Here is a 17,874-nt window from a genome sequence, read left to right as displayed (position 1 = left end):
ATCAGCCTAGATTTCAAAGGAGAACAGTACACGTTCAATATTGATGAGGCCATGAAAAGGCCAGCCGACGGAGAGAACGTGTACTCCATCGATGTGACTGAGCCCTTGGTACAGGAGTATTTGGAGGAAGAATTTTTAAAAAGGCAGTTCACTGACTCCGCCGCAGATAAGGAAGTCGAAAAGGAAGTGGAAGAATGGTTTGAGACCATGAAGGTCGGAGAAATGGACGACCAAGCCGTCGCAAGTGCAATAAATGATTTTTGCGAGCGCCTAAAGCCAGCTGGGTCAAGTGGGACAGCTCAAGTATCTAGCCTAGCGAAGCGGCATGATCAAGGCGAGTTACTGGAAAGAGACACAGCAGAAAACCCTCTGCCCAATGAAGAACCAAAACCTGCAAAAGAGTTAAAACCCCTTCCCGCACATCTAAAGTACGCCTACCTGGGTGAAGATGAAACCAAGCCTGTCATCATCAACAATCAATTAACCCAGGGGCAGGAAGACAGATTGCTGGAAGTATTAAGAAGGAATCAGAGGGCCATCGGCTGGAAGCTGACAGATTTGGTAGGCATCAGCCCGGACTTATGCATGCATCACATCCGACTGGAGGAAGGAGCCAAGCCACACCGCGACCAACAACGGAAACTCAACCCCAACATGAGGGAAGAGGTGCTAAAGGAAATCGTCAAGTTGGTTTCGATCGGGATTATCTATTCCATTCCCGACAGTAACTGGGTCAGCCCAATGCACATGGTGCCTAATAAAGGAGGGATTCAAGAGGTAAAAAATGAAAAAAATGAGCTAATCCCAACAAGGCCAGTTACTGGATGGAGAATGTGCATAGATTACAGGAAGCTGAACCAAGCTACGAAGAAGGATCACTTCCCTTTGCCGTTCATTGATCAAATATTGGAGAAGTTGGCAGGGAAGCAGTACTTCAGTTTCCTGGATGGTTATAGTGGCTATTTCCAGATTGCTGTAAATCCAGAAGACTAGGAGAAGACGACGTTCACCTGCCCTTTTGGCACTTACGCTTACAGGAGAATGCCTTTTGGCCTCTGTAACGCCCCGGGCACCTTCCAGAGATGCATGGTGAGCATTTTCTCAGACCTATTGGAGGACTGCATTGAGATTTTCATGGACGATTTTACTGTCTATGGGGATGATTTTGATCAAGGGCTGCATAGTCTGAACAGGGTATTGGAAAGATGCCGCCAGAAGGACTTGGTTCTGAATTTCGAGAAATGCTATTTTATGGTTACCGAAGGAATAGTCTTGGGCCACATAGTGTCAAGCAGAGGGATCGAGGTCGACCAGCAAAGATAGCGGTCATTGCAAAACTTCCATATCCTACCAACCAGAAGGAGATCAGAGTCTTTCTGGGGCACGCTGGGTTCTATAGACGATTCATAAAAGATTTCGCAAAGATAGCCCAGCCACTGACACGACTTCTTCAGAACGAGGTCGAGTTTGAGTTCTCAGATGCTTGCAAAGCCGCGTTCCAATTTCTAAAAGATCGATTGATAAGTTCTCCAATAATTCGTTCCCCCGACTGGAATCACCCCTTTGAGGTGATGTGCGATGCTAGTGACTACGCTGTGGGGGCAGTATTAGGTCAGAAAATCGAAGGGAAGAGTTATGTCATCTTTTACGCCTCCAAAACTCTGAATCAGGCACAAAAGAACTATGATGTGACCGAAAAGGAGATGCTATCGATAGTCTTCGCGTTTGAAAAGTTCAGACCATACTTGCTTGGTTCCAAAGTAATTGTTTATACAGATCATGCGGCCATCAAATACCTCTTAGCAAAAAAGGAGTCAAAGCCGCGGTTAATCAGGTGGGTACTCCTTCTACAGGAGTTTGATTGGGAAGCAGTGGATAAGAAAGGATGTGAGAACAAGGTGGCAGATCACCTAAGTCGAATTTTGCAAAAGGACAATGAAGAAGCAATTCCAGACGCTTTCCCTGAAGAGCATCTCTGCCTGATCGAGTCATCACCTGAATGCCGGTGGATCAACCAAGCGGAGGGAGTTGATCAAGGCAACCAGAGAAGCAAGGGACAGAACACGAGAAAGGAGCCATGGTTTGCGGACATGGCAAACTACTTGGTAACGGGCGAGTTACCTAGAAGTGATGAGATTACAAGATCACAGAAGCTAAAGCTTAAAAGCGATTCCCGATACTTCTATTGGGACGATCCTTACCTATGGAAAATGGGGGCAGATCAAGTAATCCGACGATGCATTCCAGAGTGGGAACAGGAAGATGTGCCATCTGCTGGTGGGAGTGGAGCATCAAGCTTACTGGGCCATCAAGGAAATGAATATGAATACCGACGCAGGGACTGCAGAAAGAAGAATGCAACTACAGGAGCTTGAGGAGCTCCGTCTGGATGCCTACGACTCTGCTATGTGGTACAAAGAAAAGACGAAGATGTTGCATGATAAGAATCTCCGCAAGAAGGAGCTCAAAGTAGGCCAGAAAGTGTTGCTATTTCAGTCCAGGCTGAAATTGATGCCAGGGAAGCTCAGATCAAGGTGGATAGGTCCCTATACCATTGTCGCCGTCTGAGCGAATGGTGCAATCGAACTCCAGGGAGGCGATTCAGATTCGCCTTCCTTCATGGTGAATGGTCATAGGGTAAAGCCATACAGAGAATGAATGGAGGTATTTGTGGTGGACGACATTCCACAACTCATGCCTAACTCTCTCCAGTAATCAGGTAAAGGGAATGATCAGGTACTCATAGGTAGTCTGCTTGATCAAGCGGAAAAGTCTCAATCTATTAAACTGATCAAGTGACACCCTAGGGGACCCGGTCAAAAACCCTTAAGAATTAGTGTAAATAGCTTTTAGTAAGTTTTATTTTTTATTTATTATTATTCAAGTTCAAAAGATGGAAAGAGAAGGAGGAGGATAACAGATCAACCGGCGAGCCCCGACAGGCAGCCAAGGCAGAGGTTGGAGCTAGCAAACGTAGCAGAACCAGAGGAAGCTGCACGTGCTACAAATGAATGGAGACTCCGCATGGAGCAAATGCTGACGCAGCTAGTAGCAAATTCGGACGCCCAACTGGTCGCTCAGTCCAGGGTTCTGCAGGCTATTCGCCAGCTGACCCTCGCTATGCAAACACCACTTCCCTCTGCAAGCTCTCCTCCACCTCGGCACCCGCCATCCTCCAGGCCACCCTCAGCGTCCCCCAGTCAGCTCCGCAAGCATTGAGTATAACCCCCCCTCCTCGATCTCTACTCATTTCAAGTTCCGAAACTTTTTTAGTTTTATTTGTTTTTTTAGGTATGTTTAACTGTTATTCTGCTCCACACCATACTTAGATCTATATTGGGTCTAAGTGTGAGAAGTATGCATGTCCACTTTTGCTATCTGTTTTGTTCGTCTGCCCATATCTGTTTTGGTTTCCGTTTTTCTGTGTTTCTTAGCATGTTTTGATTATTGGCACCGCCTCACACTTAGCCCAATGCTTGGTCTAAGTGTGAGAAGTTTCCCTTGTTTGTTTTTGTGCAAATTGCATGTACCTAACCCTTTTTTCTTCTCACACTTAGCCCAATGCTTGGTCTAAGTGTGAGAAGTTTCCCTTGTTTGTTTTTGTGCAAATTGTCTGTACCTAACCCTTCTTTCCACAGCATCCAGTCCCTCGAGGACGAGCTCATATGCAGTGGGAAGAGGGGACGGGTTAGTTACAGAAAATTCATACATGCTAAAATTTTTCAAAAATAACAAATTTTAGATAGCAATAAGATAGGAAATATGCATGAAATCGGATAAATGAAAGACTTGATTACTTCGTCGAAGACATAGAGAAAGAATTCAGTACGCTCACATGTAAAACTTGATTGCAAAAACTTGATCAATTTGAATGACGCAAGTATGATGGAATCACTCAATTTCTAAACCAACTGTGAAGCCTCTCTATATGTGAGTTATAAGCCAAAAGTAGAACACTTTCTACTACTCTTTACAAAAGAAAAATTACGAGAGGCTAACTTTTAATATTGAGATGAAAATTGCACAAGTAGTGAGGACTAAAGGCATTAGGATTTAACCAGTTGAGCCGTTTTTCCCTTCGTTCCACGAACCCGCCTCATTACTAAAGGCACCCCTTAGTTAGTCACTTTGAGCCCATACACTCTTACCCATTCTTTGTAACCTTAAAACCAAAAATTTTCGTATCACATGAGGGAAGAGGGTCAAGGAGATGAAATTTATCAAGGGGAACAAAAGGGGATATCAATAGAATAAAAAATAAAAAATTTAAAGGTAGCCGGGTCGATCAAGTTAGACAATCAGGTTGATCATACAAAAAAAAGTGAGAAAAGGTTTAAGAAAAGAAAGGGGTAGGAAATAGTTGCAACCTGACCCAGGAAAAAAATAAAATAAAGCTAAAAGTTATAAGGCTAAGGGTCAACATTGACCGAGAAGGAGCATCAAGTGGAAGAAGAAATAAACACCCCAAATTTGATCCAGCAAGTTCAGTCAAATCTTTGGCTTTTTAACTCATGTGATTTTCTCTTTTAAACTTAGAACCCCTAGGACCCTACCCTAACAAGTTACCACCCCTGAGCCCTGTTACAACCTGAAACAAAGACCTTAAGGAACTATCTTGTGCAGTCCGATTCAAAGTATTAAATTTGTAGCAACACCGAGTGAACAGTCCTAACATCTCTGGTGAGAAATGAGTGACTGAGTAAATCCAACAGTGGTTCTTAAATTGAGCAATCTTGACAAGCTGACTCCTTGATCAAGCAGAAGCGAAAAAGCAAAAAACATAAGCTACTGGTTAATGGTATGACCTCGACCTGTTGGAAAATTATTCGGTCCAATGCATACATGTGAATACGTGTTTTTAGTTCTTTTTCTTCTTTCTTTTGCTTGTGAAATAAGTAAACCATGCCTGAAATTTGCCTTATCTTTTTCTCTTTCTTTTTCTTTCTCTTTATACTTGAGGACAATTATGTTTTAAGTGTGAGCAGTTTGAAAAGGCTCATTTCATGCATCGGTTTGGGGGTAAAACATATACTACTTGATCGGTTTATCGCGCAAACAAGTGTTAAAATGTGCAGAAATGCTACTTGTCCAAGGCAGCAAGGCCGAACTGATCAAGCACGTACAAAAGGCGAAAAAGGCCAAAAATCGGGGGAGTTGATCAAGAGGCGAGGTCAAGCAGTTAAAGTGGGGACCGCTGGTTTCTAGAAGGAAAACGTGAGGAAATGAGCTAGATGTGGCGCACCATTCTGTTACCCAGGACGACGTTCTAGAAGGGGACACGTGCCAGCTTGTGAAGACGCCAGGACGAACCGATCAGAAATTTGTTATCCAAAAGCGTCGTTATTCTAGAAGAAAGAGCACGTAGCAATCAATGAGTCGCTCATCCTCTGCATGAGTGAATATTCCTTGTCAAGATCGTTATCCAGCTGGAGGCCGAATCGAGCTTATAAATAGAGGCTGCGCCACCACAAGAAAGTATCCGAGACTTTACTTTCCGCCTAGTTTAGCTTAGTTTAGCTTAGTTCAGCTCTCTAGCTTAGTTTAACTTAGTTCTGCTCTCTTAGCTTAGTTTAGTTCAGATCTCTAGTTTAGCTTAGATAGCGTAGTTAAAAGGGCGACCGAAGGGACCGCTGCAGAATAACCATTTCTATCGGCGTAACTTAAGTTTCCCGCTGAGATTCTTCTCAGTTTACCGCTTTCTTTATTTTCGAAGTGTTAGCTTAGTTTATTTTCACGCTGTAATCGTATCTTAGTTTAATCGAAGTTATTCTCTCTTTTAAATCGCGCATTTACTTTTCTGTTATTACCTGCAATTTACTTGACCCAGTGTTTAAATTTTCGTTGATCAAGCTAGCTAGTTTGAATTCTGCCTAGATAAAATCGTAGTTAAAACTCCCAAGTTAAAGCGTGGCAGCAGCCAACCCCCTGTTCACTACTCACACACTCGACACACCAACTTCTCTGTGGGATCGACCCCGAACTTGCCGCTTTACTGTTAAAGTAGTGCGAAATCGGGAGTTATAAATATTATCTTTGGCGCGTTTCGGTTCGAGGATTGATTCGATTAAGTGGCAATGACAATTTGCTAACTGGTCCAACCGATTCAGTTATCCTCCATATAACTTGATCCAATCTTAATCCGCGTGTTTCCGAGCCCGCCAATAAGCTTATTATATTTTGCAGTTTGAAGACATGTCACTGTAAGGCAAATCACCAAAGTCCACATAACGATTTAAAGCCAATATTTATCAATAATTGTAGAACTAAATATACCAACACAAAAATGGATACACACATATTTCATAAAGATGAACTAACAAAAAAATTTGTCTAGGAGGCAAAAATGTAAATAATGACAACATAGATGTTATAAAAGAATGGAAATTCATCCTTATGTTTTAGTACTTAGCCTTGTTTACTAAAACTGATCTTTGGTTTATAAATTTAGTTTCAAGTGAGAAGAAATCAGGAATCATACCACAAAATCATAGAATACAAGTTCCATATCATTCTTGTCTTTAGATTTTGTTTTATAGAGTTGGTACAAGTGAACAAATTGGTGCATATAAACTATTTAAATTTATTGTGCTATGTTGCCTTACAGTTTGTTGAAAAGTCAGTATTACCCTTTTTGGGTAATAATCATCGATGTATTCACAATGTGTCACACAAAATATGCTAGATTTTGGGAAGAAGAAGCAATAGTAATATTAGCCTTATAAAGCTTGTAACATATGTCATGCCAAAATAGTCTTTTCAAAACATTGTTAAGAACTTAAAAGGGAATTCCATTAATTGCTGCAGAAAGTGTGTCTGCATGGTAATTGCAGATCTGTAATGGTATGTTAACAACTTTGGGTAGTCTTGTTTTGTCCTTTACCAAACTATAACTAACTAAAAATCAATCAATTCAGATTTACAGTGAAGACATGGAATGGGGGTATAGATACTCTCAATTGGATGTAAGCATTGGCAGATTTGTTTCACTCCATTTTTAAATGTTGGCTTCTAGAATTATATCTGAAATTCTGCATCTGATATTGCAGGTTTTGATTGTGTAGGATTAAGGTGAATCTCATTATAAGAAACAATGATAGGCATGGCATGAGAGAGAAGAAACTTCAAACTCGTTTGAAAAACAGGTTGGTGTCTGAAACTGAGACTTCCAATAGAAATTTAATAATTTATATCGCATAGACATTTTTTCACTGTTTTAGCTCTAATAATTTTGGGATGAAACACTATCATTAGTTAATTTTGTTATTTGTGACTGAGTTTCACTTAAGATTGATTAAGGATGTAAACTTCAAGGGCACACACTGAAATAAAAAGTAACCTTGGAATTAATGGATTACATAAAGCTGAACAAAGATCATTAAGCTAAAGCGAGTAGACCAAAATATGCTCATACAATGTTCTGCCAACAAAACTAACATCCAAAAAAGATAATATGAGCATTCCACTCTTCCATTTAATCAAAATGTAGGAATCCATGGCACAAAAACACCTAAAATGACTCAAAAACTAATACTCCTTGCTGACTTTTTTATTCTTGTTCTTCTGAGAGCCAACAATATCATCACAGCAATTAAAATCAGCCTCCAAGCATCTCTTAACAGACCCTTCAATGTTGAATTCATGATTAATCTCAATTGTTACACTTGACAAATCTGGAGTAACAATACTTTTCTGATAAACCTGAAATAATAATAATAATAACAGAAATTTAATCAGAGATCAATCAACAACAATAACATGAATTATTATAAGTCAAAACCTCAACACAAAATAAGATTACCTCACGAAGATCAGAACCAAAGATGAGATCAGATAACTTTAATTCTTTCCTAACTTCTTGCGAACCAAGCTTTTCTCAACAACATGAGGAATATTGCACACTTTGTTCACAGTGTGTGGATAAGATTTGTAATACTCCAGCTGATTTCTGAATTGGAGCTTGAACAACACACTCTGCCCCACCAGCTTCTTTTCAATTTCTTTAGCAATGTCCTCCATTGGCAAAACCTGCAATTTAAGTGCTTTTAGTAAAAGCTAATAAAGAATAAAAGCATAAAGAATAAAAGCATAATATCAACATTGTAAATAACATACCTGATTATCAGTCTCTACAAATTCATAAACCTTTTTTCCTATCAGTTGGATCCCCTCCCTATCCCACACTAAAAGTGAAGTGTTGCTTGTATCATCAACAATATTGACAATAAATTTATACCTGCATAAGATAAAAATTTAAAATGTTACTTATCAAACATTATAAAGATTATGTCCTCTGCTGCAACATTCTGAAGATAAAAATTTAATGCTATCATACCTTCTATAAGCATGGGAATAAGTGCTCTTACATACTGAACAGTTAAACTTGTTATCCTCTGCCTCAACCTTCTTAAAACAGGTCTTACATGACATGTAATACCATGTATCATAATGTGATTCCACAGATACAATCTTTCCAAAAACCCAATATAAACCATCCTGTGAATAAATGGCAGAAATGAACTAATATAACGTAAGAGTATAATTAACAAAATAAGTCAATGTAAACTTATTCATTTCAGTTGGAAAAAGAAGTATTTAATACCTCTAGACATTCTAAATCCTCAAGAGACTTCACTGTAAGATTTTCTTTTCAAACTCACTGCTAATGTTTGGTCCAACTGGACCCAAAGAACCATTGGGAATAAATCTCTCATCACCTTCAATTCTATATAAATATCATCCAAAATCAGTTGACAATAAGATAATAAATAACTACATAGCTGTATAACATATTCATCTTAAAAACTGTGAGAACTATATTACAACTAATAGCTTATACCTTTTCCTAAAATCAGTAACTTCATCTAATTTTGGATTAATTAGAACCTTTGATGCTTGAAAGTGTGTAGATATTCTCATTTCACCTAATACATAAAAACACATTTGAGGAATACAGTTTATGTCAGATAAACAAAGAAGCAAAACAAACAACAAACAGACAAATGTAAGAGAAATGAAACCTCTAAATAAATTAGGCTTGCAAATTTGAACAATAACAATCGGAATGGTTCCTTCACTCTTTTTGAAATCAGAGAGATAAGAATCAACATTTGATTCCCAAATTGTACAAAAGATTTTATTATGCCTGTACACACAAAAGAAGTGTTAACTTTCAGACAAATTGTAGTATAGAATTTTAATTTACAACTCTTGATACAACTTACTGTTCATCACTAATTTCAATCTCAATAAGCCTATACTTAGATTGCTTGACCTCTTTTCCTGGATTAGTGATAACTCCAATAACATCTGTAAAATAAGAAATCAGAAATCAACCTATGTAATGAGTATTAAAAACAAACATATTACAACATAGAATTTAAATTCTTATAAAAAAAGGTTGTTTCATCATACTGTCTCAATTGTGAAATTTCAGGGAATGGCTTGAAAGCAAACATCATTCTAGGAAAAGCCAAATCTTTAACCTCAAAAATCTCAGTGTAGCTATTCATTACCAGCCTAAATTGGTGGTTTGTTGCTTTGTTTTAAGAGTGTTACTCTGCACCAAGAAATTTTTTATATAAAAGACACCACCTTCCCTAAGTGGTGAGGCCATCTTTTTCATAATGTTATTAGGGAATGATGCTTGGATTCTTGTCCCCTGTAATAACAAAAGACATTAATAATTAGTTCCATTTAGTTTACAATAAAAGCCTAGTTGTTTGGTAGACAAAAGATCATCCCTCATTATCATGCAAAACACACTCTAGGCTGTTATCATTTTTATCCTCTGGAACCCCTTCATACCTACGGACACATCTTACTTTAATGGTAGAGGTAGTGATTGCCTTGGAAAGATTGGTTAAGCATGTTACAAAAGGAGACATTACTTCACAATCTGTTCAATTAGATGGAAATGAAATAACGTCGGAAGATGCAATGTACTAAGAGATTAAACACTTAGTCCACTTATCATTCACATCAAACAATAACAATATAATCTTCATTTTTGCAGAAATAGTGAAACAAAAGGTTGGTAATCTGTGCAAGCAAGAAGATGCAACAACAGTGAAACAAAAAGTTGGTAATCTGTGCAAGCAAGAAGATGCAACAACGGGAGAGATATCAGTGAAAGCAAAGGGATGGCAAGAGGATCTTTCAGAAAAATGGTAAAACACTCTGATATCTAACATACTTTCTACTGATATTAAAAGAATGAAAGAAAGAAATAACTAGCCAACATCGAGCTTATCACTGTGAGTTGAAGTTGATGTAAGTTTTGAAGACAGTGTAGCTAACTGATTTGTAAACTGAGTGCTTAGCCATATCATTCACAACAACCTATAACAATGAATCCCTTTACTTGTGCAGAAATAATGCAACAAAAGGAGAGATATCAGTGAAAGCAAATGGATGCCAAGAGGATCTTTCAGCAAAATGGTAAGATACTTAGATATCTAACATAATTCCTACTGATTTTAAAAGAATGAAAGAAAGAGAGCACTACCAAAAATCGAGTGCTTAGCTCTGTGAGAAGAAGTTGATGTAAGTTTTTAAAAGAGTGTAGCTAACTTATTTGTAAACTGAGTGATTAGCCATATTTATAGAGGAAGGAGACCACCCTGCACCGCACACATGTACACCAATCCATATTCCAAAAAAACAGAATGATTAGGAGAACCATTCACACATCTCATTTAAAATATATACCAAATAATATTTTAATAAGTATTACATAGGTATAAAAACTATAAAACAGTGTTATAAATGAATTAGCAATATTAGGTAATGCATTACCCGAATTAATTATAAGGAACATAAATGAGTGGCATTTGTGTCTTGGAAAACGAATTAAACAGTAAAAGAAATTAATTGAATGGTCCATTTGCCTTGCCCAATAAATGATTGTGTTGATTGGTATTTCCTCTATTTAAACTAATCCAAATTTTGCAGGAGTGCAAAACCTTTTGATTACAACCCTAAAAAGAAGCCGCCAACCACTCTCTCCAAAAGAAAAAGAAAGAGACAAAAAGATTCAAACAGCCTGCTACCTACACAGAGGCTGCTAAAGTTCTGAAAATGGAAATGGATCCTTCCATAAGAACCTCTTCAAGTCTATAAAGGTTAGGAGAAGGGCAAACGATGCATATCAACAGGTAACACATTTCATAAATAATATTAGTTGTAGATCAATTCGAATAAGTATCTTAATACCATTTCTATAACAGATTACCAATCATTAAGTACACTTCTAACATCACTACATAACACCTATCTTCCTATCAGTATAAAGTGTGCACTATACAATTGTAGAAATTCAAATACAGTTAATTTCAACACTAATATCTCCATTTTTATGCACAGGTTATGAATTCTCATAAAGAAGAGAAGCAATTCATATATAAAACATAAATCAACAAATATTATAAGGATATTCAAGATAAACTTACTTATCAGGTAATTACATTACTTTCCAGAATATTTATGTCACTACTCTTTTGTACTACTTATGTCCAGTGAGATTTAGTTGTCACCATTAATTCCTACACCTGATAAGATACCTATCATATCCTACTGCTTTCAAACCATAAATTAAGGAAGCTTCTTTACTTGTGTTATTTGCCGATATGGTATATTGCAAGATTAATGTGTAATTTCAATTATGTATTGAGTGTTTCTCCCTATATTTACAGACACCAATATTTACATCCCGATTTCTACAAATTACATATACATAAATACTGACCTATTATTTATCTTTTTCCGGGAAAAAATGCATTGGAAACAGGTTTAAAACTCTAAAAAATTGCTTAGCAAGAAAGATATATTTAGAGATTAAGCTGTCTCCTCTCTCTCTCTCTGTCTCTCTCTCTTGTATTCTATCAAAAAGGTAACCACAATAGCTGCACGCTTTCCCGCCAAAAAGGGTAATACTGACTTTTCACAAACGGTCACTTTAGATTAGTATAGATTTCATCACATCAATTTAAATAATTAATATTTGTTTCAATTTACTGCGAAGCTATGAGAAGCAGCTGTTTCATGGAAGTCTACGATTGGACGATCCCAAATTGTCGCAACACTCGTTGTGGCTTGTGTGGCTCAACCAAATTCTAGCAAATAAGCGATGCTATCGGCATCCATATAGGACGACCCTCAACATCAATAGCCAATAAGTTTCGCATAAGATAATGCCTCCAAATAAACTATATATGAAACAAATTTAGTCAAAACAAAAGTCGAAACAAATTCAGTCAAAACAAAAGTCAATTTAAGTTACATAAATTACATGATTGACGTGCATTCGGAAGAACTGTTCTCTGTACTGTTCAAGCCAAACAAACAATAAGGATATAGACTCAATCCTTAAATATTGTACTCATCAATTTAACAAACATCAAACTCAAATCCACAATCGAGTAACACAAGTCAAGCTAGATTGTAGGAAGCTAGACTCAATACATACATCTTTAGCACATGCATTCATTCAAAATCAAAACCAACCAATTCATCAAAAAGATGTATAACTCACAAATATGCCAATTCCATCCAACCAAATAAGGAGATAGATTCAATCTATATATCAATTTCAGCAATGTCATCCAACAAAATCCAAAAATTACCCTCATTGCCAATTATGCTCAATACATTAACACAATTCATGAACAAACTGTCCAAAGAGTACTCTCAAACTTGGACACAATAAACATCAACACACCTTCATCAAGTATTTCAAGCATGCTTCTCGTTCTATTTTCCCAAAAAAATTTCACCAATGTTTGAGGTCCACACATAGCACATAACATGAACTCTTCAAATACCATAGCTACGACTAACACATAATGCAAGAAACTGAAGGAACTAAAAATAAGTTGCGATGTCTTTGTTTTGGTTTGGTAATTTAAATTCTAATAAGCTGGTACACTATATCAGATGCGAATCATCATACATAGTGCCACTCCACCCAAGAAAAGAAAAGAAAAGCAATGGAAATAACCAGAGAGAAAAGAAGGCACAATTAGATATCAGTGAAATAATATTAGAGAATTTAGGGTGAACATAGTTTGAACTTTGACATGTATTGCAAAAAAAATAGGAAATAGATATATCAAAGGGATCATGTTACTATCAAAAGGATATATCTTTGACATATACTATTGCTATCAAAATGTATGTTGATAAATTAAATCAAATCAAATCAAAAACAAAATCAAAGGAATTATGTGGAAGTTTAATTTTCACTGGTTCGAGTTAAGATAACTATTAATTTCATTTATTAAGCTAAAATCCACAATGACAGTCAGGAAATAAAAGAAGAAGAGCATCAGCTTGCTAGAAAAGGTCATCAATCCTCAATCTTTTGAATGTATACATTTAGATCTAATCCGTAACTAATCATATCATATATACACGCACTCCTTATTTCATATTTATGCATTTAGTCTCTAATCGATTCCATATAGAGGGTATGAGTAATCGAGAACTTTCAGTAATTTAATCCGAATTTCAGCTTCAAAGGTGTAAATAAACGCATATTGGGGGTAGTAGTAATGAATTCATACTTAATCTCAAGGTTTAACACAGAATATTACCTTGTCTGGCAAGAGTGGTTTTACCGAAGTGTTGTTTTTCCAATACCGCCCATTCCGATGAAGTGTGATTGCTCGAGATGACATCTCTTTGATTTTCCAAACATCATTCCACCAAAATGAATTCTTTGAGTAAATAAATTGGTCTACTTCCTCAGGCGTCTCCTCCTCCATGAGATGTGGAAGATAACTCAAGTTGAGAATGAATCTGGAAACGTATATTATAAATTGTGAATTTTTTTATGCGGGAAGAGAGAGTAGGCGGCGGTTGATGAAGAGAAGACTATGTATAAATTAGGGCTTAAATGGCTCGTGAATGATGAAATAGCCATATTTGACCTTTGCAATTAATGCTTTACATCAACATCCATGTATGATGTATATCACATGGTTGTTCGTATTTTACTGACTGAAGGGGTATTTTGGGTAATCATGAGATTTCAATAATAAACTGCTCTTTGGTAAATTTCTAAGTTTAACTATTTTTAAAAATATTAATGTTTTTTTCTTTTATCATGCGTCATTATGATGAATGACCGATTTAGGATTTCGATATTGCGAAAAGCAACAATGTTACAAAAATGTTGAAAAAGCCGATAACATCGGATGAACAATCACGATGTTGTCGTAATTGTTATTAAAAACATTATTTTTTGATGATTAGACATTGCTATATGAGTTATATCAAGTAAACTCTATAATAATCTCTCAGTCTCATTCAAGATATTATCTTTCTTTTTTAATTTATCTAATTCAAGATGTCTACTTTTGATACTCTCTTCTCTTATCGTTAAAATATTCAACTATATTTTTTCTCTCTACTTACTCTACCTAACAATTCTTTATAAAATCATGGGCTACTCAAGAATGTGGACATCTTGAGCGGGACGGGGAAGTAGTGTCATTCTTTTATTTTTCATTTATTCACTACTATTAATGATTTGAAAATTTACAATACTTTATTAATAATTTTTCTAGAGATCTTAAAATTTTAAAATTAAATTTACTGATAGTTATATATTTTCAAAGTCCATAGATACTTATTCGACAATTTTATATTTTTAAAAAATAATCAAACATTACAAATTGAACTGTAGAAAATAATGAATAATATCGAAAATAAGTGAATTAGTAGTGTGCATAAAATTGTAGAATTTTATGAATACAAACTAATCAATACCTGTATAGAGCTGATTAAAGTTGAACAATATACAGGAAAGGGGAAAAGACAAATACATTTTGAAATTAGGCCAATATACAATTAGTTGACTTCCAACTCAAACTTATTTTAACACAAGTGATGCCCGCAAGTGTGCGGGGCTAGTGCAGTAAATAGCAAGCAAGAGTACCGTATCTCACAGAGACAAGATTGCACCAACTTAACCACCACGAACAAATGTTAACTACTATCTAGACAATCGAGAAATGTTTGATTTGTTCTAACACTACTGAAAGCATATTATAAACAAGTAAACAAATGAAAAGAAGTTAACAAGACGTGAACATATAATATGGAGAAAATTGTAGAACTCAAGGATCCGATGCACAATTCCAAGCTCTTATCCTATCAAATTGCCTTACATTTTGGTGTCCCTAGAGTTATTAAGTCGATCACAATTATAGATTAAACCCTCTCCCGAGGTGAGAAACTTGTAGCTTAGGTGCTAGGATTGAAGTCCCCTTCTAATCCTAAACCTCTAACTCCCAAAAGCATGAAAGATCAAAGACCTCACTCAAAAACCTCAACTCTCCCGAGTTCTATTGAATTAAGGTGTGAATTACTCTTCTTTCCAGATTAATTATTTCTTCTCCCGATTAATCTAATTAATCCTACACAGCGGTGATCAAACAATTGAAAGGAAATGAACCCAAGAATAATCAAACAACTACAAGAGCAAGGTAATAACAAAATAGATTGAATAAAAACCATGAAATTAATGCATTATCACCAAGAATTCTACAAGAAAGTGTTTAGCTACCCATGTTCATGGGGAAAACCAAGTCAAACACAAAGGAATTCAACTAATACATGAATAAAAGATACTAATTACTCCTGTGAGATAGATCTGTGGAGTGAAGCTTCAATCTTCCGATGTAGAGTCTTCAATCTTCAAATCTCTCTCTCAAAGGTGTTCTTCGAAGTGTGTGTGAGTGATGAAGGTGGTAGGTGTAGAATATATCTCGTCCCCTGCAACCCCAGCCTTTTTTTTCTTTTTCTTTTTCCAAAAATCGTGATTTATGAAAAATTACGTGCAAACTGAAATACCTGGCCGGGTGGTTTTAAAGGGTAAAATTCACCCGGCCGGGTCCCATTTTTCGACCCCTTTCTGGAACTTCCACCCTTCTTCACTGGTACCCGACTGGGTATATTTCCTGGGTTAATATTCACCCGGCCGAGTGATGCTTTTGAAGGCCTTCCTGCCTCCAGTGAGTCGAATTTTGTCTCCTTTTCCATCCGTTCTTCCTAAAACACTCAACAAACACATAAAACTCCAAAAGATAGAATAATTGGCTGGACAAAGACAACTTCGCATGATAAACTCGGCATTTAGCTGTGACGCCCGACTTTTCCTATTCCTTCAAGTTATTTTTGGATTACTGTCGAATTTTTTAGCCAACTATCGTTCCGTTTTATTTTGAGAGCCTATGGAATTTATTTTTTTTAAGAAGCCGAAATATTAATTTATTATTCTAATCATGCAGTCAAATCCTCAGTCAATATGAATTCCTTCTCCTAATTTCATTCTACATGTTTCTTCATCAATATCTTCACTCCCTAAAATCTCTCAAACAAACCAAATCTCCACAGAATTATTATACTACTCCATATCAGATTCAAATCTATAATATATATGGGAATATATATACCCAAACCATCCCACACGTCTCCCACTTTTCATTCATTCCTGTAGTTGCAAAATCTTTCCCCCTTCCAAAAAGGTATATCGTCTGTTATTTATGAAATCTTCCATGGCATATACATTCACGGTAGTCCACCAATTGAATTTCTGCAATTTGTTGAATGACACTCTTCTCCCAAAGTTTCGATCTTTAATGCGTTAGAAACTGCCTTTTGTTTGCTCTTCAATCCAATTCCTAGAAATACTTCTGCCTGCCCACTAATAATTGAAATCGGACAACTTGAAATTAATAAAAAGTTAAGAATGGGAAAAGGGGAGAGAGAGAGCGCGATTTATAGATGAGAGAGAGAAGGGAAGTAACTAGATTATCAATTTTGTGTAGAAGAGTTAGAGACGAGAATTTGAGCCTGGTTGGGGGAATTGTTTTGTTGTGAATTTGTAGGAGGATGGCGAAAGAGAGAGATTAGAAATTGCGAGCTAGAGAGAGAGTTTTGCTGGTAGGATTTTGGTGAGGAAGACGCGTTGGTGGCAGGGAGTATACTTTTTAAATTTTAATTATCTGTTTCTTTTTCTTGTTTTGAGCTTTTATGATTGGGCCTCTAATAAATTCTAGTTCTTTTATTTAATGGTTTGGGCCATTTATTTCCCTTTCAAGCTTTGGGCCTTTAGTAAATAGATATGTATTGGGTAGAGAGTATTTATGTTTGATGTTTGGGTGTATATTTGGGTTGGCCTAGTTTATTAAGAATTTGGAAATTATATGTGTTGGAAATTTACATACTTAGGCCTATTTTAGTAATGACCGAGAGATTATGTTTGGGGGCTTTTGTGTTTAATGGTGAATCTGTCTTATATATATATTTTTTTCTTTATGAAAGAACGAAGAATAATTTGAGCACGCACGTAGGACGCATGCATTGTTTTACTTTGCAAAGTCTAATTTTAGCATATCATCTTTTTTAAAAAAAAAGGGTGAACTTTCCACGTCGTTTGTGGTTGAAGTAGAAAGTGATTGAAGAGTTAAGCATTTGAGGTGAGCTTTCTTTTTAAATATGGGCAATGCCCTAAGTATATTTTTATGTGAAAATGATATGAATATTTGTCATGTCGTGTTTTGTTTTATTCTATGGAACCTATCTGATGTGGCTTTTGCCATCTATGGATAATCGAATTCGGGTCTGACTAGGGAGTGAGTCCCTACTCAGGCTATTATACACCAATGGGGATCGTGAGCCGTCTTTTGGGTCGGCCGGTCTAGTGACTTGGAATGTGGCCACATTCCTTGTCATCAATGGATCAGATATGGTAGACATCTATGAGAAAATGACTGCAGTCACGAGTTTTACGATGAAAATGATTTTAGTGTCTTGGATGATTTTTTTAAAGTTAAAACCCCAAGGTCACTCAATGGTGGCATGATAAATACT

General features: G+C 36.5%; 1 protein-coding gene across 8 annotated transcripts; it reads right to left on the bottom strand.

Annotated features, from left to right (window-relative positions):
* Positions 1–7,320: 7,320 nt before the first annotated feature.
* On the bottom strand, positions 7,321–9,304 carry LOC121761237. Of its 8 annotated transcripts, XR_006041958.1 has the most exons (8): positions 9,222–9,304; positions 9,018–9,142; positions 8,837–8,921; positions 8,600–8,722; positions 8,333–8,493; positions 8,113–8,233; positions 7,799–8,025; positions 7,321–7,698 (listed from the first exon to the last, which is right to left on the bottom strand). XR_006041958.1 is itself a non-coding variant. In XM_042156869.1 (5 exons), the coding sequence occupies exons 2-4, from the start codon at positions 8,425–8,427 to the stop codon at positions 7,837–7,839; spliced, it is 405 nt and encodes a 134-aa protein (XP_042012803.1). In that variant the 5' UTR covers positions 8,428–8,493; positions 9,222–9,240; the 3' UTR covers positions 7,321–7,698; positions 7,799–7,836. The 8 variants fall into 8 exon arrangements, 2 of the variants coding, with proteins under 2 accessions (XP_042012803.1, XP_042012802.1); XR_006041957.1 differs by having other exon boundaries at positions 8,837–9,142; XR_006041960.1 differs by lacking the exon at positions 9,018–9,142 and having other exon boundaries at positions 9,222–9,254.
* Positions 9,305–17,874: the final 8,570 nt, after the last annotated feature.

The sequence above is a fragment of the Salvia splendens genome, chromosome 13 (genome assembly GCF_004379255.2).
Source record: "Salvia splendens isolate huo1 chromosome 13, SspV2, whole genome shotgun sequence".
Classification (NCBI taxonomy): Eukaryota; Viridiplantae; Streptophyta; class Magnoliopsida; order Lamiales; family Lamiaceae; genus Salvia; species Salvia splendens.
Note: the sequence above shows the minus strand (reverse complement) of the source record. Positions and strands in the feature narration are given on the sequence as shown.

Excerpts from the sequence above, each read along its gene's own strand:
- LOC121761237 (XM_042156869.1), bottom strand. The coding sequence starts at position 8,427 with ATGTCATGTAAGACCTGTTTTAAGAAGGTTGAGGCAGAGGATAACAAG. Across the intron at positions 8,234-8,332 it reads TATTCCCATGCTTATAGAAG|GTATAAATTTATTGTCAATA; the intron begins GTATGATAGCAT and ends TATCTTATGCAG. Across the intron at positions 8,026-8,112 it reads TTGTAGAGACTGATAATCAG|GTTTTGCCAATGGAGGACAT; the intron begins GTATGTTATTTA and ends CTTAAATTGCAG.